We start from the raw sequence: 23837 nt of genomic DNA, 5'->3' as shown, positions 1-23837 counted from the left end.
TATGTTATGAACATCTTTATGTCAATAATATAGAACATCATTTAATATTCCCCACTGTGAGTTTGCCACTTTATATAGGCATTCTTCTATTACTGGAATTTCAGTTGCTGCCAACTTTCTATTATTAATAACTATGATAAGCCATTCTCATTAAAACTGGGAGACATCCCTAATTCTTCCCTTTAGAATAAAATTAAGTCAAGTGTATAGCACAAATCTTAAAAGGTCTTATTAATAAAGACACGGGATATATTTTAAATAGTTTGGAAAGCACTATAAAGTCTCTCAGAAGGGTTTTATTGATTATTGATGTATTTTCCATGAACAGTGAATTTGCTGACTAAAGAAAAGTTTCTCCAAGGCCAAGTTATATTTGCGTGTGTGTGTGTGTGTGTGTGTGTGTGTGTGTGTGTGTGTGTGTTAGCATGGATTCTTCTTCTTACACTGTAAGATTAGAACTATGCCCCCAACTTATTAAAATGTAATGCTGGAACTCAACTATATATACCAGGTTGATGAACTCTGCTCAGTCTACCTCCAGCGTCCAGGATCCAGGAACCCAGAGAGCCGGCACATCCAGTCATAAGAGCTCCTGTCTCAGCCCTGCCTTGTAGGTGTGACAGTTACCGAAGCCTTAATGGGGGTGGTACTTCCAGGTCAAAGCTGGAATGGCTATCCACTACACCACACCCAGGCTGAAACCTCAATCGTACAAAAGTTTTGACACCTACTCTTTATTGTCAATGTTAGAAATATTTTCTAATTATCATTATGAGTTTTTCCTTGATTGATAAGCTACAGAGCATACTTTCTTCAACTAATAAATTTTAGGGGGATTTTATTGTTGTTTTATTAATTTACCTCTAACACACCTGCATTATGATCAGGAAACATACCCTGAATGCTTGCTTTTGATGAATTTTCTAGGTTCACCTTTTACCTACATAGTAATTAATAATAAGCATTTAGGTGTTTTCTATGCTATCAGTATGTCACACCAGAATGTACTCTGTATCCCCATTTTCAAAACACAACTGTTTAGCCTTTGGCAGGCTCTTCAGACATCTGCCAAACAAGAGTTCAGTCTGTCCTCTTAGATCATCCAGGTGCAGAAGAATCAGGACCTTGTCACTTCGCGGATCCCCCACAGCTACCTCCTTTGTATAGCTCACTTTCTGCATGCCACCACCACCACCACCACTACCCACCTGCCAGGGCAGAAGCAGCTCTTCTTGCTCACGTCTCATCTGTTCTGTTTTCAATTTGTTGTGCTGTTTGTTCTTTGAAGATGTAAAATGTTTCTATTCTCATCTAGGTTTTATAATTGTTTTTGTCATCTTCAGAGAAATTGCTGGTCAGAGAAATTTTGTCTGTCCTTTATAACAGTGTTCCTCAAAGAGTCATTTACATACAAATGCCAATCTGCCATCTCTTACAAGTTGGTGTGCTATGAGCGAGGTGCAGAAACTGACTGTAAACATGTCGAAATTGCTATTATAATTTGACATGGCTCTGAAATCATTATGTATGATGCTGTACTTTCAGCTCAAATTTATCCTTGGGCCAGAGTGGCAGAATTGGGAGTGGCATGTTCTCATCCTTTTCAATATACACACAATCATACCTTGTGACCTATTTTGTTTGTTTGATGCATTGACTCTGGATCATTTTCTTAATTATATGAATAATTCTTGATCATACAGACAGAAAGAACAGTTAAAGTTATTTATTTGTAATTTCACCACTTTCCATGGTTTATAGCAACCCTCCCCTGGTTTCTCTTGACGTGCAGTACGGAAGCCCTCCCTGTCCTTTTCCATACGCGATTTCTTCTCCCTCTCATTTTACTCTCGTAGGAAAATACAAAGCATGCTTTTGGAAGATGCATGAACTGCTGAATAAGTATCCCAAGATGGGAAACCAAAGAGAAGAGCAGTAAAAGAAGCCTTCTCACTGTTTTTAGAAGTATTACATTTTCAAATAATGTGTCAAAGGAAAGAAATCATCAATTTTGTCTAAAATATTCAAGGTTATTGTATCAGCATTGTGTATATTATGAATATGTATAGATTAAATATATGGTGAATAAAATTTACATAAATAACAATATTTTTAGTTTTTACTTCTGTATCTCATGAAACTTAAAATTAGTGCATTGCTTTTACTTAATATCAATTAATGTTATAAATAATTAGATGGCTTTAATAATAGAAAGGTACTTTCATGGTCATCATTCTTTCTGAATAATCCTTCCTAAAACATGCCTGAACATTTTAAAAGTTACACTAGTGATTTTGTTCAGTGCTCCTGGTTATGAATCTCTGAATTAAAAAAATATATATAATGTTCAAAAGACCTCATTTATTAATAACTAAAACTCTGGAGCTAAGGGTGTAGCTCAGTGCTTGACTAGCTTGTGTGGGGCCTTGAGTTCTCTCCTCAGCACTATAAAGAAGGAAGGGAGGGAGGAACAGAGGGAGGAAGGGAAAAGAGAGAACCAACTATATAGAGATATAATACCTATGGAAGAAACTAATAATCACTATTTGTAATCAATATGAAAAAAACCTTAAAACTGTAACATATATGAAAAGAAGTAAGAGATAAAAATATTAGAAAATATTAAATTCTGGAAGTTAATATAAATAATTTCATCTGAGCTAAAATATGAAGATATTTTTCAATTTCACAAAATTATTCTAATGCTTAACTGGGAGAAAAAGTTCATAAAGATAATGTGAAACTTAATTTTGCCAAATATTACAATATGCTATTACAGTATTTAAAATTGTATAATACTAGATACAAGAATAGAGCAGTCAGTGGAAGGAAACAGAAACCAGAAAAAGCCAATGCCTATGTGTGTATGTGGATGTATGAGGATAGTCACTGGAGGTACTAGTATTTCAGATATGAGCAGAGAGGAACAGATTGATAGTGCTGGTTACTATAGCACCAGTCAGTAAGTGACTCCTGGTTGTTTCGTGGAATAGTTCCCTTCTTAGACTTGAGCTTTTCATCATTTTGCCACCTCCCTACCACCATCTCCTTTCCCCATCTTTCCCAAGATCTTTATTACTGTATTATGCAATCCATTTGGCTTTCTCCTCTATCCAACTTTTTGAATGGCACTTATCCTTAAATTTCAATGGAAAGGGGAAATGCCTAAATAGAAGAAATTCTTCACTATGAGATTTCATATTTTTTTAATTCTCATAGATCAACTAACCAACTTAAACTGCAGCCATTTTCTACCCTACAGTAAAAAGAAATGAAGAAAACACTCAGCTTTTCTAGTAATCAAGGAAATGTAAATTAAAGCAAGTGGCCAAGATGAAAGAGTAGTCATTGTGGTGAGGGCATCGTAGAGGAAAGGGCGTTCACAATCTGCAGTAACCGTATGAACTGTTAAAAGGTGTCTGGCAGTATGACTAGCAAAAGCACTATTGTAAATACCTTGACCTAGCAACTGCCACTCTAGAATTCTCTTCTGGTGCATGATCAGAGTTGTTCACAAGCCTTAAGTACATGGGGGATGGAAAACAAAACAAAATCACAATTTTTTTATAGTAAACATTTTAAATAATCCAACTTGACATTGAAAAATACCCAAGTATGACATGTAAAAGCCTTATATAAATATGGAAATGTTTCATTGACATAAAACCACACTAAGATCCAAATGATGTAGCAACTGTTCATTAAAGTTCTGTGTGCTCAGTCTTCTGCTGAATATTGGATTATTGTGTGTTGAAAGTATAAACTTGTTTTTAGGACTTTATAATGTTGTTGGGCTATTGTAGGGTGTAACAGTGTACACTTGTTCTTTGCATATCCAATAGGTGTAGCTATAGTCATTGGGAAAAGCAATGGACACAACCAGACTGATTTGGGGTGCTTAGTTATAAGTATGAAAGGAAATCTAACAGACTGCTTCCCATGAAATCTCCTAATACTTGTGTGTAAGTGCCTTGACTTTCCATTCCAGGAATTTATATTTCTCAGTATTTTACTTGCAATAATTGTATTGAAAACTGACCTAGAGAATTTCAAAATACTTTAGAAGCATTTGAAAATACTAGCTGTTAATAGTTGAATAATTTTTAATATAAGTAATCTTACATAAGTTTCATGTATGTATCTGTACATTTGTGTGTGCTTAGGTTGCATAAAGCCTAAAGGTTATGATGCAGACTGTAGTTTGTTAGCAATTAAAAGCTGATAATCACTGAGGGAGTTTTCTTTGTAGATGGGAATAGAATGGAAGTTTTAATTAAAGTAGGTTTTAAATATGAAAAACAGTAAAAAGGGAAAGGAAATGGCATATTTAAAAAGTAATAATAAGATCAGTCTATGACCTACAAGGTGAGAAATTGAGAATTATTCTAAGTTTTAGGGCAAGGTAGTAACAGGGTATTACCATCACATCAGTGTGTTAGAATGTATCTGTAGCAATTGATTTGGGTAGTGGAAGGTAAAATAAATAAATTCTATATTGGCTTATTAATTTTTCTTTTCATAGAATATAACTTAAATTTCCCATTTATTGGTGATAACTATTGCAAAATGTAAAAAAAGAGAGAGAGAGAGAGAACCTTTTGTGTTCTTAAAATACTACATTACTTGACATAGAGAATTTGATAATTTAATTCAGAAATTACACCCACCACCTCTAGAGTTGCTCTCCTCTGAGACTTATTGCTGTGATGTTTGTGTATTTGATACTTCTCTTACCTTAATCTCCCTAAAAGCTTCTTTTTCTGTAGATTTTCAACAGGAGGTTATAATGCATTCTATATTTCGTGTGTGCTTTTCATTGAAAGAGGGAGGATTTAAATAATGTACAATCATCAGTAGTCAGTCAGCTCCCAACAATGATATGTTCACTTAGAATGTTGTCTTTGATGTTCCTCTTTTCTAATATTCTTTTTCACATTTCTCTACAGTATGGATGGAGCAGATCTGTGTTTTGAAATCGTAAAGCGAGCTGATGCTGGTTTTGTGTACAGTGAAGCTGTAGCCAGGTACGTAATCTGCATCTAATCCCCAAAAGTGAAGTGGAAGTAAAAGGCGGAATTGACCAAGGAATCCCAAGAAGTAACCAGCTCTTCTGTCTGCCAGCACACTGCTGATGCCTCTGCAGATGACTTAGCTGCTTCAGTATTTGTGGAAGCTGACAGCAGCTGGAAATGTGCAATGAATGGCAAACACAGCATCTGCTAACATGACTTTGCTTTTGCACACAAATGCTCCTATTTTACCTCTTCCTGGTGACTTTCTACAAAGGGGTTTGGTAACCCAGGAACCACGTAGACTTAAGGTTGAAGGTTTGGCAAATTGTGCCTCATTAGTTCTTTATTTTGCTTTTTAGTGATTTTAGATTATTATGTGATCAGTTAATCTAAGACAAGCACAGAAGAATAAAAGGAGCAAAAATAAAAGCACCATCTTTCTGTTGAATATGTTGCTTCAGGCCAATATATGGCCTCTCAAGCAAGCGATGACTGTTATACTAAGTGGAGCAGTGGTCATAAAATCCTAATGACTCAAAAGAGAAGTAAAGTGAAAATGATAGTTGTCATGCATGTACTACAGCACTAGCTTATAGACTTATTCAGTCCCAGCATAATTATGCACTGACGGGTTACTGATTTGATCCATGAGCTCGAGCATCCCTCCTCAGTCAGTGGCCACAATGTGGTGAAGGGTTCAGACTCACAAACCTATAAGGACTTATTGAACTGTTTTATCATTTGAAAAGCAGTTACATCAAGTGATTATAACTTTCCTTTCACTCCTTTTATAACTATATCATCCTAGAAGGACATAATTAGAAACAACTATGTAACTCCCTTAATACAACGTCTAGTCCGGTGTGGTGGCTGAGGAGCAAGGGGCCCCAGTGCGGACAACGAAGTGCATGTGACTGTAGTGCAGAACAAGAATATGGGCAGTGTGAGAGAATTGCTGTTTTTGTACTACCACGCTGGGGAAAAGTAGCAGCTGAAGGCTTCAGGGGTTAACTATACTATTTACTTGGATGTTTACTTTATATCTCCCACTGGCACATCCTCTTGTCTTGTGTAGCATGCTCTCTAAAGCACATTCTAGGTGTTTCTAAGTCCCACTCTTCTATTTTTAATTGTTACCTTTTGTTATGCTTCCAAAGTGAAAAGCATGTTCTCCTGATTTTTCTTCTGGCATTGTGGCGAAGTACCTTGTTAAAGTAAATGGAACTCTCAGACTTTTGCATTCTCTCTCTCTCTCTCTCTCTCTCTCTCTCTCTCTCTCTCTCTCTCTCTCCTTACATTTCTTAAAGAATTCAAGGAAACTTTTATGTATTTTTTTATCACCAAGCATTGACCTGGACCTAAGACCTCAGGTGGTCTTTTGTACAGTTATTAGGCACAACATAAAGTAAGAAAATCAAAATGTGAGAATTTGCACTCTTTGCCCTTTTCCTCGCTGAAGGGAGGTGATTGTTTTCCTTGCTGGAGCACCTGGCGTCCACGGTGCTCACTCCTCCTCTCACCCCCGTTTCCCTTCATTTCAGTCCTGCTCTAGAGTTGGTCTGGGTCTCGGCATAGGCAGGGAGAGGTGGTAGCATGCACTTGAATGACTTCTGGGCTCCCGCAGTCTTGAGACCTACAGAAAAGGTCGACGTTTGTGTATATATCAAGATGAAAGCATATTGACTTTTTTAAACCCACTTATATTTGCTGGTAAATGGTGGTTTTATGAAAGGAACTCTTCAGAATGCAGCAGAAAAGAGCACCAGTGGGACCAGTAAGTGACATTGCTCAGAAACGCTTATTAAAGTCTGATTTTCCCTAACAACGAAAGGGGAAGCAGGGAGACTCAGGTGGCATCATTAGCTGTGTCCCCTCTTACGCCACATCAATAACAGGGTATAGAGACTCTTCTCATGGTGTGTAGTGTTCTGCCAGGTGACTTCTAACTCTTTTCTTCTCTCTGCTTCTGTGCTTTACTATGAGGAAATTTAGCTTGTATAGGTAGTCCAGTGAGTCCAGCTGCAAGTCTTAGAGACCTAACTAATCAAATGGTTAAAGCTGTTTTTCTCTAACTGGTGGAGTTTCAAGAAGAGTGCCAAAGCACAGCACAAAGCACAGATCTGTATGACAGTATACACAGCATAACACAGTATACACAGCATAACACAGTATACACAGCATAACACAGTATACACAGCATAACACAGCATACACAGTATAACACAACGTAACACAGTATAACACAGTATGCACAGTATAACACAGTATACACAGCATAACACAGTATACACAGCATAACACAGTATACACAGCATAACACAGTATACACAGCATAACACAGCATACACAGCATAACACAACGTAACACAGTATAACACAACGTAACACAGTATAACACAGTATGCACAGTATAACACAGTATACACAGCATAACACAGTATACACAGCATAACACAGTATACACAGTATAACACAACGTAACACAGTATAACACAGTATGCACAGTATAACACAGTATACACAGCATAACACAGTATACACAGTATAACACAGTATATACAGTATAACACATTATACACAGTATAACACAGCATAACACAGTATAATACAGTATAACACAACGTAACACAGTATAACACAGTATGCACAGTATAACACAGTATACACAGCATAACACAGTATACACAGCATAACACAGTATACACAGTATAACACAGTATATACAGTATAACACATTATACACAGTATAACACAGCATAACACAGTATAATACAGTATAACACAACGTAACACAGTATAACACAGTATGCACAGTATAACACAGTATACACAGCATAACACAGTATACACAGTATAACACAGTATATATAGTATAACACAGTATAACACATTATACACAGTATAACAGCATAACACAGTATAATACAGTATAACACAGTATATACAGTATACACAGCATAACACAGTATACACAATGTAACACAGTATACACAGTATAACACAGCGTAACACAGTATAACACAGCCCAATTAGGGGCAGCCTCTGTCCTTTCAGTGCTGATGAGTTCTGGAATAGGCTAACACATTGACCCAACTCTTAAAATCACAGTGGTCCATTTCCTAGTAGCAAGCTTTGCTAACTGATTTGAAGGATAAAGACAACCAAAAGGCCCGTCTGAGGCATACGGAGACCTGAACTACCAAGGGCTTCCCACATCACTTCTTCCCACATAAACTAACAATACCTCTGGTCCAGAATAAATTCCCTTCTCAGGGATAGTGGGATTCCATACACTTCAGAGAGCATTTTAGTTATGAAACATCTTTGGTTTATACCTGAGAATGTTGGTTGACTTATATTATCTTCTCCATGAAGCTACCCACACCTCAAATATCCCTGGTTCTATTTACCATAAATACTCTTTAACTAGGAACATTTCCGAGATAAGATCTCTTCTGCCTAGCAAATATTTAGACATTTTAACCCAATGTTAACCACAGGAGTTAAGTTTAGTTGTCTTTCTTTACCCACCATCTTTAACCTCAAAACACCTCTTTCTAGAGCACTGGTCCTCAACCTTCCAAATGATGTGACCCTTTATACAGTTCCTCATGTTGTGGGGACCCCCGACCATAAAATTATTTTCATTGCTACTTCATAACTGTAATTTTGCTACTGTTATGAGTCATAATGTAAATGTTTTTGAAGATAGAGGTTTGTCAAAGGGGTCACAATCCACAGGTTAAAACCACTGTTCTAGAGGCAGTAGATGAGCTGTTGGACAGGTCTTTCTTTGTATAGATTTATCATTTTTTTTCTGATTCTTCAAGATTGGGGGAAATATATGTCTTTCTTTGGTTTTCTGAAAACAAGGACTGTGATATTTTACGGAATGACATTTTTTGTTTGAAAGTTGTCAGCAATTCCCTTCCATGCATAGTCTCCAAGGATCATGAGTAAGAGGTAGATTATTAGTTTAGATATGTGAGAATTTGTAGAGGAAAAAATTCTCCTCTCCCCTTATATGACTTAGAGATTCTGCTGTGCATGCGTATTTGAATCAAATACTGTTTTCTAGCAGCTGGGCATTAAATCCCGAGCTTTGCGCATGTTACACAAACCCTCTGTCACTGAGCTTCCTCTAGCCAAGTAATGAAGTACAGTGATAGTCACATTTTCAAATGCTCATTTACTGACTTTTATTTGGGATTTTCTTTAGGCTGAAGATAATTTAGGTGGTTATCTTAGTATTATGATCCAAAAGAGTCTGCTCTTGTGGGCACATGTCCACTTTGCCTAATTTAAGCCCTCCGTTTTGACATCTGAATTGACATTTAAAACTTTGACTAAACTTAATAACAGCTATAATATAATGACTTTACTGCAAGTTTCAAACCATTTTGACATTGGTTGTTAGCCATTTCAGGGGATCACAGCTCCTCCAAGGTCTACTTTGAATGAGTAAAAGTCCCCAACAGTAAGTTAAGTCCTCCTGACTTAAACAAAAGTTAATTGCAGGCTACACTGACCCAGACAAACCCGTACATGCCTATTCTCAGTGGAGCATCACACTAAGAACTGCTTAGGGCCCAGGTATGGAGAGATGATCTGTATAGGAAAAAAGGCTAGTTTACTAAGTTTACGGGTTTTTTCTCTTGTATCTTATTTTTTGTAGGGAAACTTATAATCTATTATAAAATATAAAATAATCCATATGTTTAATAGAGGGACATTTTATGATCATGTTAGACTGTAGCATACTGTAGTTTACAAGAGGATACTTGATATAAATCTTTCTGTTATAAAGCAAGGAAACTTTTTGTCTTAACTCACAAACATGCCTATAAGGTCATCTGTGAGTGCTCTAACTTAAATTGTTTTGTTTTAGTGTTAGAAATATACTGTCTGAAAGCACAACCAAGTTTAGTGAACACTATACAGTAAAATATTGAAGTAGAGCACTTCTGTACAGTGGCTGCTTGAGATGAAAGGGGAGGGCATCTCTGCCTTGCCTTAGTTTGACTTCCCAATTTTGTACTTTATGTTGGAATAAAAAGAATATACAGTCTGTAGAAACGACTCTTCAAGATTTCCTAGGCTAGTGATATGCAGTATGGCTAATGTTACTGTTTTGAGCATACTTGAGGCAAACTAAGCTTAGACTCTAATGTTTGTAATAGGTTAGGGGTGTGTTTAATGCATTTTCAACTTACCTTATTTTCAGCTTCAAATGGTCTCATCCAGATATAAACCCATAGTAACTGCAGTAGCATTTTTCTACTTTGTCATAATCTGTGACTAGTTGGCCCTGTTAGAACTTTTTAAAAAATATCAATTCCTTCCTTGTTCTTTGCCTGTACCTAGTGGAAGCTTCTGCAGACCCTAGCTGTCTAGAAATAGCCTTGCTTTATTCAAGAGTACACTCAACTAAAGCCTGATTAAGTAACAAAGAGAAATGGCATGTGTAGAGGTTCCATGGATTCTCCTCCTGGCTAAATGGAAACCAGGTAGAGAGCTACTCTGAGTGGCTGACTGAAGGCCTCAGCCCCTTAGTCAGAATCATTCTGATAGCGCCCAGCAGCTTCCTCCATAGCAGGCCATAGCAGCCTCTTTAGTGTGCTTATTGCTGTTGATTGATTATACAGAATGCTTTTGACTTAGCCCAGAACATTCTGCTTCTTGAAAGAGCATTTAAGTTTGTCAACTTTTTCATTAAGTCCCACTGTCGTGTTTGCTCAAATGAAAGATGTTTGTGACTAGCTAATATAAAGTTAATGGGAATGGGAGTTATAAGTAGACACTATGTATTAATTTTTAACAATAGAAATTTTTACAGTTTTAGATTTCTCTTGTATTTTACAGCCATTACATGAGACAGATACTGGAAGCTCTGCGCTACTGTCATGATAATAACATAATTCACAGGGATGTGAAGGTAAGTATTTCTTTTCACTGACTTTCATCTTCATGAAGAGAAACTAGGTGATGATGATAATAATAACCAGGGATTTTTTTTAATATAGAGAACATCTTAAATTTTACTTACAAATAATTAATTTAACTACTTTGTATTCAGAGAGCCATTGTCCTAATTCTTAACAGGAACACTGTAATTTCAGTTTCCTTGGGTTTTTTTTTTCCTAAAAGATACATAAGAGGAAAAAAACACAAAGCCAATAAATAAGGAAAATAGAACTATTTTTAAAATATTAACCATATGCTTAAATTTATCATTTGTTTTTCTATAACTTTTCTTCAATGGGATTTATGTCTTTTAAGGAAAGCTGAAATGTTGTAAACTGAAAAAAAAATAGGAGACAAGGGCAGTGCCAGAGCAGCAGATACTCTAAACAAATCCATTCATCAGATTGGAGTCAAGGGAGAAAATCACCTTCAATCAGAGTCATCTTTGTGGTCTTTGCTGACTTCACCACCATTACTTTGCAGCATCATTGTTATTTATGAAGTAATAAAAATCAGTTTCAGAAAAGAAAGGAATGATGAAGAAGCCAATTCATCCCAATAAGTTACCTCCTAACTTCTTACAAGCACCCCTATCAGCACAAAATAATTAAAGTTAATACCTACGACTAGAAGAGACAGTGTAGGTTGTGAATCATATTAAAGAAGATAGAACTAGTGGGGCTGAAAAATCCTCTCACTAAAAGTCTGTATTAAAATAATAAAATTTTAAAATGACAATAGAATCAAAACTCTGGTAGTACTGAGTAGCTTGATGAACAGGAGGACTGGGTCAACTGTCGCTGTACTTCCACAAGTGGATGCCATTTTAACACTTCATGTTAAAGTGGCACATGATGTAAGCTGTAAAAAGAACAATTATTATATTTTGATGGGACCTAAGTAGGTACTTTATATCCTAAAAATACAATATAGTTTACTTTAATAACTGTCTGTGTACGTGGGGACTGTAATCCAGCCCCATGGTGGTTTGCTGTACAGTCCTTAACAATTATTTTTCAAATGTCTTACTGTAAAGCTTTCACCCTACAGTGTGTACCTTATCCTTTGAGCACCAAGTTACTAGAGTATGAGAAGTCCAAGATAACTACAACACCCTTGAATTAAAGTGATACCAAAATAGGCAGTATTGTTCTGGTTAGGTCTTTCTTTGTTTGAAATGCATTGGAAAGTCTCAAAAAGGAAGTCATGATTCTAGATAGAATGCACTTTGTACTCTTAGAATATCAGTAAGATTATTATTTCTTCCTGTTCCATCCTTGTATTGAGTTAATGAGCTGTCTCAGTCCCTACCATCAATGTCAAAAAAATAATAATAAAATAAAATAAAACAACAACACAGAAGCAGGCCATAAAGTGGGCTTTGTCACTCATCCCTGGCACCTTCTAAGGCCTTTAACTACCAGAGAGTCCCTGAGGTCTCTTTAGCCCTAGGCTATGCTTTCATGCTTAGCTGGGTTGGCCCTGCCCTATCTAACCTTCAGTGTGCACAAAGGTGATGTTCCTTCCTTCTGGGCAGATTTTGAAAGGCCTTACTCTTTGGCGTATTTTAAATGGTTAAGGAAATTAGGTAGAAGTTAGTAATGGAAATTCTTGTAGCTAAACACCGAGGATCCTGATGCAATTCCAAAACCATCTAATTAAATGTAATAATAGCAAATGAAAATCACTGTAAAATGTACAAAATGCCCATTAGTGCAGATTAGTTGTATAATGTCTTATTGTTCATTCTTTTCAAATGTGGAGATCTGACGTTGGTACTGTCATTATGAAAACTTAATAATAAACAACCCAATAGATGCATACTTTTATTTTTTTTAAATCTTCAGTTATGCAAAGACAGTGAGAATTGTGGGAAACTGTCTTAGTATTCTATTGTTGTGATGAAACGCCATGACTAAGGTAACTCTTATAAGAGAAAGCATTTAATTGGGGGCACTTAAAGTTTCAGAGGGTTAGTCCATGATCATCATGATGGGAAGTAAATAGATATGGTGCTGGAGCAGTAGCTGGGAGTTTTACATCCTGAATCATAGGCAAGAGGCAGAGAGAGAGAAACTGAGCCTGGCATGGGCTTTTGAATCCTCAAAGCCCACACAGCAACACACCTTCTCCAACAAGGCCACACCACTTAATCCTTCTCAAACAGTTTACCAACTTGGGACCAAGCACTCAAACATGTGAGCCTATTGGGGTGAGGTGTGTTCTCACTCAAACCACCACAAAAGTGAACAGAGGAAAAATTGTCAATAGAGTGTTACAGTCTGATGTTCTTTTACATTGAATAAATATAAAACAGTGAATGTATACAGAGTAAAATTTTTCTCTATATATACATATAAGGAAAATATTTTACTCTTTAAAATACATACTAGAAAAATGATCATCTGAAAACTTAAAATTTATAAAACAGATTGCTAGTTATGTAACACCATTATGTGTAAAAGTGTTTGCTCAACAGTTTTATTTTGTGTGAATTCTGTCCTTCACAGAAATTTTTGTAAATATTGTATAACAAGTTACGATTATGAGTAATGTTCCTAATAATATAGTCAGATTTTGATGGGTTGTGGTATTTGAAATAATAGGAAGCCAAATCAAACAAAACATGAAAGTAGTTATATTTGACTTCATCTTCTAGTTTAGCATCTGTTTACATATTATCCAAATATCTGATTGCCCACTTCACACAGAGTGTAAGCCCTAAAAGCATGGTAGTATCAAAGAAGAGACTAAGGAACACATCTTATTCCATACTTCTGGAGTCTGACCACCTGTCAACACTAAGTGACTTTAAACAACAGCTGACATCATTTGTTCCCTGTACAGTCTGGTTAGAGACAGACTGGAAGTGCTCACCTCTGACACCGACTGTTGGCCAAGGCCATGGGGCCAGTGCACAGACTTGAGTCAGTCTGCTGATAGCTCCGGTAACTGAAACTAGAGAGCTCTCCTAGTCAACACTTCCCCCGCTCTCTTCATGTGTCCCCATCTCCAGAAGGACAGTGGTTCAGGTCTTCAAAGGAATGGAAGTTACCAGGCCTGTAGATGCCCAGATCTCAGTTTGGGCTCCATGTCACACCTTTGGCATTTGATTGGTCATATCAATTATAAAAGGTCTGAGTTACAGGGAAAGAAATATAACTATCTTTTATTTAAAAAAAAAAAACTGTTTTGTTTGTTTGTCTTGGTTTTTGTTTCATTGGTTGCTTTGGATTGGATTTAGTTTTTTGAGATTGCCATAGCTGGTCTTGACCTTGATATGTAGCAATGTAATCCCACCCCCACCATGTCTTTTTATTTTTGGAAGTGTAGAAGTATACAAGGGTAAAAGAAGTTGTTGCATGTGATCTTATAGACAGGCAAACCAATTTTTATAGAGTGTGGTATCATTAAAAGATAGCATCAGAGGGTTTCCTGAAGGCAGTCTTTAATGATGGGGTAGTTGTATGAGGACAAGGGGCTGTTTCACAGAAGGAACAGTGTGTGCAAAGGCCTGAAAGTACTTTTATATTGAGTTATATTAAATTAGTTTCTTTTTCAGGGGGACATGCCATGTAATTTTTAGGAAGCACTTAGAAATCCACTGAAGAAGGAAATAGAGAAGTAATTCTCAGACTGCAAATTAAGAAGTCACTAGGCAAAAGCACTGTATTTCAGTTGTCAGGGAGACTCAACAGAGAGCTTGCATTAGTGTTGATAGCCTTTATATTCAGGTACCATTATGTTGATGGTACCTGAAATTTGGGTATTTTGCATGAGTGAATGGAATATTCAGTTTACTTAATTGACACTGTTGAATTAAGATATTCATCCAAAAGATACTTTTCAAGTACCTACTATGTGGTAGGCACTGTCCTAGGAACTGGAGCTACATCAGTGAACTGTCACAGCCCTTGTGGAGCTGACTTTCTAATACAGGGAGACAAATAGCAAGTCGTGCAGAAAGAAGTAAACTGGCAGTTTAGAAACTGAGAGGCACTCAGGAGACAGATGCAGGTAGATCTCTGTGAGTTCTAGGCCAGCCTGATCTACAGAGCTAGGACAACCAGAGCTTTACAGAGAAGCCCTGTCTTGAAAAACCAAAAGAAAGAGAGGGAAGGAAAGAGGGGGTAAGGGGGAGAGGGGGTATGCAGGAGGAGGAGCTTAAATAGAGTTGTCAAAGCAGGTACATTGAGATGACATAGCACCCAAGGAAAGACTTGAAGAAACTAGAAGGAGTATGCTGAGCCGATGCCAAGAGTAAAGACAAGCCACTGTACTAGTGCCAAGACAAACACAAGTGGCTGCTTGGATAAGCAGCAAGGACATCACTATGGCCCAGGCAGAGTGATCAAAAATCAGAATGAGTTAATGGAGACTGGAGATGATTGTGCTCAGCTCAAAGCAGAGTAGGAGCATTCCAGGTGACCAAAAAGAAAAGAAAAAAGGAAGAGCAGTTAGATTGCAGCTGTACTTTGAAGGTTTTGTCAATAGAATTTCCTAATACTTTAGTAACTTACCTAAACTTAGTGAGATTCAGGTGCTTGTTCTAGTGGGTGATCCTGCTTGCTGGTAATTATTAAGCCTTCAGAACATCCGTATATCCAGAAATTCTCCAGCTGCACCCTCTCACATATAATACCAATATGTTTTACACAACTGATGATCTAAATTTTCACTTGGTTTATTATGTTAATATTTTTACCACTAAAGCAGCCTATCCAGGATTTTTTGCATCCAAGTCAGTGACTTGTCTATATATATATTTGGTTCACAATATGTACATTTTGGTTTCTACAGTTAAAAGGTTTGGTTTGTTTACATCCTTTATAGTTAGTGAAGAAAATAAAGACCATGAGGGAAATTTAGATTGAATTTGTTTCATCTAGCTATCAATCAATCATAGATTCTCATATCTCTGTCTCTGTCTCTCTCTCTTCCCTCCCTCCTTCCCCTTTTCCTTACCCTCTCTGCCTTACAAGATGATCTAAAAGCAGTAAATTTTATGTTGATTAATCATACTTTTTCCTCTGCTTAGTGGCTGTTTCCTTTTGAAATCATAATTAAATGGAAAAGAGGTATTTTGTTTAGATTTGAGCATATAGTACCACATAGCCATAGTGGAAGCTGCTTGCTTTGGAGAAGCAGTTTATCAAGAAATTGTATTATTTAAATGTTTTTCTTTGAAATTTCAGGAGCCATGCCATGATAATGAAGGATCTCCAGGCAGTCATACTATTGAGACTGGGGATTTGACCTTGGGTGTGGGAAGCTGTCTAGGATATTGCAGTATGCTTAAACAGTAGCTCTGGCCTTTGCCCATGAAATTCCAGTAGCATCTCCAGCTCTCCAGGTTGTTTGTGGCAACCAAAACTGTCTCCTGAGGCATAAAACTGCCCCAAGTTAAGACCCACTGTTGAAATACTATATTGCTTGTGGTTTGCCTCCTTGTGGGCACTGAGGCATGTATGCTGGGTTTTTGGTTTTTGTTTTTTGTTTTCTCTTGCTATCTTCTTCCCTTTAATTCTTTATCTTGTGAATGGTCGGGGAAACTTCCATTAGGAATCAGTGATGTTTCCTCCCTTTTGTCCTCTCACCCCGAAATTCAAAGTACTTTGTCAAGGTCGATGCAGCTCCTGGCCCCTTGGCTGACCTGGGAGAGCTGGCCTGATTCTCTCTGCTCCCTCAAATCCCGAGGCTTTGCCTGGGTTTGCAGAGACACAGCACCCTTCAGCCCTGGCTCTCTCACTCTGGTACATCTTCAGGAATTGAAGAAAAGCAGCTGTCGAGCATGTAAACTGCTTGCCAAGCACACGCACTCCTCCACTCCGAGGACGGCCTGGCCCAAGAGGTTTGGGAGCTCACCTTTTGGATCTCAGAACCGCTAGCCTCAGTTGCACGGCCACTGAGTCTAAGGCCTCGAGCCTCCTCAGCGTTTCTAACTGTGCTTCCTCGGTGGTTTCCTCTGCAGCCAGTGTCAGCACGCCTGACTGCTCTTTGGTCCCCTTCTGGTCTCAGTTCCGCTTTCACCTGCCGAGTGCCTGACTTTATTATAAATGTGTGTTCTCCACATTTTCATAAGCAATGCTTGCTGTCTGGCAGTGCTGATTTTTTGAAGCAGTCCTTCCTCTCGTGCTCACTCACTAATGTTTCTTTTACACCAGCTGCCACAATTCCCAAAGTCCCTGTGCTATATTGTTTTAAAGAATTGATTCTCATGAACATCCATTCACTTTGTAATCGAACATAGATTTTTTTCATACAATATGTTCTGATTAGAGCTGCCCCTCTCCCTACTCCTCACAGTTCCTTCCCACCTCCCCTCCCATACAGATCCACCCCCTTTCTGTCTTTATTGTGAGAAGCGTACTGATAATTAGTACCTGGGCATTATTCTTAAAAGGTCCTTGAGCAACTTGTGCACATTTCATTTGATTATAAGCTCTTAATCATTGGAATTTGAAAAGAGTTCCTCAAGTTTTTAAAAGGTGAATATTTCTTTTGCTTATTAGAAGTAGCTCCTTCCACTACTCCTTACCTGAGCCCAGAGAGACATGTTTCAAACAGCCAGACAGATTTTTGACATCAGTTATAAAACTTTTCTATCTGCAGTACCTTTTGGAAATGGTATCATTGGGCAGGGGGTTATCACATGGCAGCCTCCAGCTTAAGGGCACATGACCGAAATGTTCAGCAAATGAGCAGTGTTCCCTTTGTGGTTTGCCTGCCAGCTTTCCTTCACCCACTTACCCATCCTAGCTCCTGGCCTGGCAGACTGCAAGACTAGGAAGTCCTCGGGTCATCTTCCCCTCCTACCCAGGAAGGGCTGGCTTGCTTCATATTAAATAGTACATTCTGAATTTTCTTTGTCCAGACTTAATGGTTGGGATTCCTGCTTTATGATTTCACAGTTGCCTTAAGGAGACTGTGTATGAGGAAGGAAGAAAAGGGAAATCATGCCTGTTTTCTATAGTGAAAATATTGTTTGAGATTTCTAAAATACAAATGTTAAAATTAGGGTAAATTTAGAAAGTGATACTTTTTTTTTTTTTAGTTTCTCGAGACAGGGTTTCTTTGTGTAGTTTTGGTGCCTGTCCTGGATCTCACTCTAGAGTAAATGATACTTTATATAAAATATTTTCTATGATATTAAATAATTAATTTTTCAATTACTAAGAAAAATTCAACACGATAATCACCTATTTAGGAAATTATGTAAAGACAATATGTTGAGAATAAACCCAACATATAATTTAATACAGCTTCCATTTTCTGTCATAATGAGCAATTTGAAGAGAAACCATATACCTCATTGCATGTCATTTTTAAATATAAGTAATTCTAGTTTGGTAATATCATTTATCTTTAACATAGTAAGTAGAGCTGTAAAGCGATTTTTTTTCAACAAGGTCTTACTATGTAACGCAGGCTGACCTGAAACTCACAGAGATCCTCCTGCCTCTGCCTCCCAAGTGCTGGGATTGAAGATGTGCACCAACACACCTGGCCTGTAAAGTGAGTTTTCAAATTCTTTTATTATTTTGTGTGTTGGTGTTTTGTCTGCATGTGTATCTGTGTAATATGTGAATTTGGTGCCTTGTGGGTCATAGATTCCCTGGAACTAGAGTTACAGTCGTGAGCCACAATATGCGTGCTAGTACGCTAACAGGTGAGCCATTTCTCCAGGCCTGTGAAGTGATTTTTAAAGTTTTATATGTGTTTTAAAGTCTTAGTACAATGAGTTAATATGGTATAGTTTCCATTAAAAAAATATGATCATTTCAGTTCCTCTTAGTCCAATGAGTTTGGGGGCTAAAACTTATAAAGGATAGTGTGTTGTAACTATGGAGAAATCTGAGCATCTCAGGCTGTCTCTCAATGGACTTTGAATTATTCTATGAATTGCATGTCTACAAAGTCACTACATTAGATACCTCAGTTTTCAGCCTGCACGCAAGAGGGTCACCAGGAATTTCCAATTCTCCTTTGTCTCTGCATGTTACTGAACCAAAAATTCAGTCAGGTATTCAAATAGGTACACAGACTGGGGAGGTAAGTCAGTTGGTGAAGTACTTGCCACAGAAGCACAAGGACTCGAGTTCAGTGCCCAGCTCCCAAGTTAAAAGATCAGGTGCGTTCAGAGTGGTATGGCCGAAAGATAGGCCTAGTGACACATACTTGTAATTCCAATGTTGGGGAGCACATCCCTAGCACTTGCTGACCAGCCAGCCTCATGTAATCTGCAAGCCCCAGGTCCTAGTGAGACACCCTCTCTCAAAATTAACATGGATGGCTGCTGAGGAATAAGACCTGAAGTTAAAAGTCACCACATCCAAGCACACGGCCCAACATACACAGAGGTGGGGGGGGGGGGGGGGGGAGGGAGGGAAAATAGATATACATTGTTAATATTTGATGCCAGAATGTGTTCCAACTTTGTATATTTTCATCTCTCAGTTAAGGAATGAAGTAAAAACAACAAAAACAACAAGGATTTACTGGATATGTTTCTGTATTGAGTTTTGATGAAAATGACACAAAATGTCTACTAATTTTGAGCACATAGCTCTTAGAAAATGTGTTCTACACTTCTATTTCAGGAACTAAACCTGCCTTGAAATTAAAGATTTGTAGTATCACATAAACTTAATGAAAACTTCTTTTTGAACACTGAAGTGATTACCATATGGAAGAGAAGAAAATGAGCCTTTAAGCAGTTTCTAACAAAGTGATAAATTGTGATTAATGGTTGATTTTACTCAACTCTTTTCTTTTGTTTCTATGAGAGAAGAGAACGGAAGTAGAAAAAGAAGATAGATATAGCTCCAAAGGAGCTTATGATAATTTGGGAAACACAGTTTTTATTTTTGCTTTTTAATCATAATGTATATAATACAGAATATAATCACTATTTTTATTACTGGCGAGATTACATGAAAGAAGTTATCACTAAGAAATAATTACTTATTAAATATATTTATATACTGGAGGAATTGAGATGACCTCTTAACTATGCATTTGGGTTTTTTCATCAGTAAGTACATTAACATGCTTTATGGTTGTGAAGATTAAAATTCTACTCATGAAGCATATACACAGAGGACCTAGCACACAGCAAGTGCTGACTAGCTGCTAGCTTCCAATAGTAACAGTATCTGATTTAATAGCGATGATATGAGTCAGGTCATATTTTCTGTTCCACGATGAAAGAAATTAATATGTCCAGGTAAATAAGAGATTGAGCTAGTACTGAACCAGAGAGTTTAAATCCAAAGGCTAGCCTTTTATGTAACAAGATTACACTTCTTTACCATTCATTCATTTAGTTTACAGAAATTAATTCAACATAACTATATGGCAGGTACTGTCATTAATAATAACATCATTATTTATATTGGAAATATATGAAAATAGCATGAAGATGGGCATATAATTATATATGATATTGCTTTTTATTTTGACAAATCATAGTCCAAATGTTTAAGCATATTTGTAAGTGAAATCTATTTATTAAATATTAGAATCATTGAATATGCCTTTCCCAGTAAAATGAGCCAGATAATACCAAATTTACTTTACAATGCACTATTTATTCAGTTAGATAGGATTTAAATGAAGATATTTCTTACTGGTTGAATTTTTCCAGTACTTAACATTTCTAATTCTTTTTTTAGGTTCCCAACAGAATAAAATTTAGGTTAGAAAGCAGGCACACCTATCAGCCTTTTGCATCTTTATCCTTCAAGTCATAAAATATTGTGTATTGGACAGAGGATCCACAATTGACTGAAAACAAAACAAAAAAATGTTTGATTTCATATACAGTGGAATCCTTGTGGTATACTTGACTTGCTTCTGAAAGTCTCTGTCATCTCGACTTTCAGTATAAGTAGAACTGTATGTCCAATTGTATGCCTATATTTATTTATAAACCCCAAAGAGATTTGCTTGGTGCCTATTGTCAACCAAGCTAATGTCACTAATAGAGTCACATGAAAGCTTTTCTGTTTTGTGATGGTTTCCATTCAAAAGTCAGCCATATGGTAGTATATATGGTGAATTATGATTTTGTAAAGAGATTATATAGTGTCTTCTTGAATGTTTTATCTAATAAAAGAAATATAATGGGATCTGTACTACTTCTGGCTGACGCAAGGCAAGTGAGGATATTTTTTGCTTCTATTAAATAATTCAGCTGCTGACAGTCTCCTCTCTGGTGCAGAACATAAAAAATGGGTTTAAAAATACTATATGGAAGAAAGCAAACTACTAAGAGGACCTGGATGATCAAAAGATGCCTTTTCACAGATCTGTAGGTCAGATCTCTCTCTGTAAAGGAGGTGCAGGTCCTTACTCTTCTCAGATGGCTGACAAAAGAATAGTATGATGTTACTACTACTAAAAATGAGACTCCAATAAATGTGGTTCCAATGAGACCTGCAATCTGAGAGATGCTGGCTCCCAGTTCCATCTGCCGATTGTAGCACTGTCTTTCTCCTTCTTCTGTAGCCTCTACAACTGAGTAGTATAGGATAACAGGAATAATTATGACCAGCACAACTCCCCATATGTAAGTGCACATTTTTCTGGCAAAGTTGGGCTGGCGAAATCTTTTTAGTAAGTGACCATAGAACATTCTCTCATAGCATGAGGTAGCCTCTTGCATGGATTCCTTTTTCATTAAGGTAGCATAACGGCTTATGGCAATCCAGCTTAAAATTAAGAGGCTGACAAACATACTCACATGCATGGATAGGGTTCCCAAAAAATTGACCAGTCTGCATTGTACAGATTGATATTTCCAATAGAAACCCTTCAAGAAATAGATACCCATGAAAGGCATGGCAGTGCACACAAGTAAGTTTGCAGTCACAAGATTTGCCAAGTAGACATGCGTTGATGTTTTCTTACCTATTTTTGTTAAAAATACCCACTGAGCAAGTGAGTTTCCAAAGAGACCAACAACACACAAAAAGACATAAGTGATCGGTAAAGCTGTGGTAGAAATGGTGGATGGTTGAATGCATGTCGAGTTGTTACTCATATCAGATTTCCTTGAATTTTGTCACAGGATCTAGAACAGAAATGCATAGACTTAATATTAATATTAATGTGATATTTAAGTTAAGTCTTTTTTTTAAGCTTTTGGGTAAAGCAACAAAATGCATTGGATGGAGCTGGAAAATCCACATGGTATCTTACCTAGTTGTCTCAGTGGTCCAGTTGAAATAAAAGCAACAGTATTTAAAGTGATGCCTTCGTCTAAAAAAACAAAATTTGATACAAATAGTTAAAAATGCCTGAGATTTATCATTCATAGCTTCGAAGAATTTATTTTCCTTAGATTATAAAGCAATATGTAAATCATGATAGGTTTTCTCTAGAAATCTAAATTCACATACAGATTAATTCATGCTGATCAGAGGGCAATGCTACAAATGTGGCCAAATTAGCAGACAGGTAAAACCCATCTCTTTGTATGATAACTTAAGAATCAATAAATAGCTTCTGTTTGCAAGTTTTTATATTAAAGCTCTTATTTTTAAAAACTAATAAGTAAAAACTAGTTTTTAATTACAACATTGATTATATATAGTTTCCAAGTATATTTATGGCTAGATTAAAACACTTTTCTATAGTACTATTAGAAGGGTCTTTTTTCATAATCCAGGAGTAAACCCAATTCCAAATTAATGAAACTCATATAAGGTCCTCAATTAAACATAAGGAAAACATTAAGACCAAGGGTAAACTGCAGAACTTATGGGCATTACAAGATCATCAGTAATTTCTCATTCCAAGTAGTGCTAAATCCTCACACTTCAATAAATTATGTGTCAAAACTATATTTGGTATGCTTGGTGGCTTGGAGTACCCTAGTGTGTCCTCCTCTGTAATCTAGTATCTGTGGATTTCAGGATTTGTTTGTTTATTTAGAGGATATAGTGTTTTCAACCCAGTGGAAATGCAGGTGTAGTTTTTACTTTTCAAAAACATTTATTTTTATTTTATTTGCTTGGGTGTTTTATATGCATGTATGTCCATGCACCATGTGCATGCAGTGCCTGAAGATGCCTGAAAAGAGTTTACTGGGACTGGAGTTACAGATCGATATGGTTGTGAGCCACTGTGTGGCTAGAGATTCATTTGAACTTGGTTCCTCTGAAAGAGCAACCAGTGCTCTTAACCATTAAATCATCTCTCCAGCCCTGGTTTTCACTTTTTCATTTCGTTTTGTTTTGTTTTCAAGACAGGATTTCTCTGTGTAGGCCTGGCTGTCCCAGAACTCCATCTGTAAACTAGGCTGGCCTTGAACTCATAGAGATCTGCCTACCTCTGCCTCCCAAGTGCTAGGATTAAGGTGTGTGCCACCACTACAGCCTCGCTGGTTTTTTATATCTTATTTTTAAATCTTTCTGCTGCAGAGAATAACAGAAAAGTTACTAGGTTCTGGTCAAATAAGAATTTCTGTCTTCCAGAATGTGATTTCTCTTTTGAGCATACCATTTCTCTATGTTCTTCACCATTAACTTGTGGGACACTGTATTCTGTGCTCTTTTATGATGTCCAGCAGAAATTTTCTTAGTCACCTTCTCTCTCAATGATAAACATAAAAATATTTTCCCATTTTCTGACCTCTGCCTTTTGGGATTATTTTATTCTCTACCCCTCTTCAGAATCATGGTCTTATTATTTTCTGTATCTTAGATTGCTTTAAAAATTATACATCAGATTTTATAAAAATGAGGGTTGTTTCCTAATACATTATCATTTTTGGAAGGCTTAAAGACTGTGCAGTTTGTCTGCATTCAGATACTAAGACCCGTACCTAAGGTCTACCACTGTCTTCACCATTTTATT

At 36.9% G+C, this 23837-nt stretch overlaps 2 protein-coding genes across 17 annotated transcripts in view; one reads left to right on the top strand and one right to left on the bottom strand.

The window, feature by feature from the left end:
* Cask (calcium/calmodulin dependent serine protein kinase) overlaps positions 1–23837 on the top strand; it is a 340650-nt gene that overhangs the window by 162956 nt on the left and 153857 nt on the right. For all 16 annotated transcript variants that reach the window (XM_036175421.1, XM_036175420.1, XM_036175418.1 and 13 more), the window contains exons 4-5: positions 4947–5024; positions 10875–10947. In XM_036175421.1, the coding sequence (XP_036031314.1) occupies positions 4947–5024; positions 10875–10947 (151 nt within the window). The remainder of the gene's footprint in view (positions 1–4946; positions 5025–10874; positions 10948–23837) is intronic.
* On the bottom strand, positions 21037–22020 carry Gpr82 (G protein-coupled receptor 82). Its single transcript, XM_036175436.1, has one exon. The coding sequence runs from the start codon at positions 22018–22020 to the stop codon at positions 21037–21039; it is 984 nt and encodes a 327-aa protein (XP_036031329.1).

This window comes from Onychomys torridus, chromosome X (assembly GCF_903995425.1).
Source record: "Onychomys torridus chromosome X, mOncTor1.1, whole genome shotgun sequence".
In the NCBI taxonomy this organism is placed as follows: domain Eukaryota; kingdom Metazoa; phylum Chordata; class Mammalia; order Rodentia; family Cricetidae; genus Onychomys; species Onychomys torridus.
Note: the sequence above shows the minus strand (reverse complement) of the source record. Positions and strands in the feature narration are given on the sequence as shown.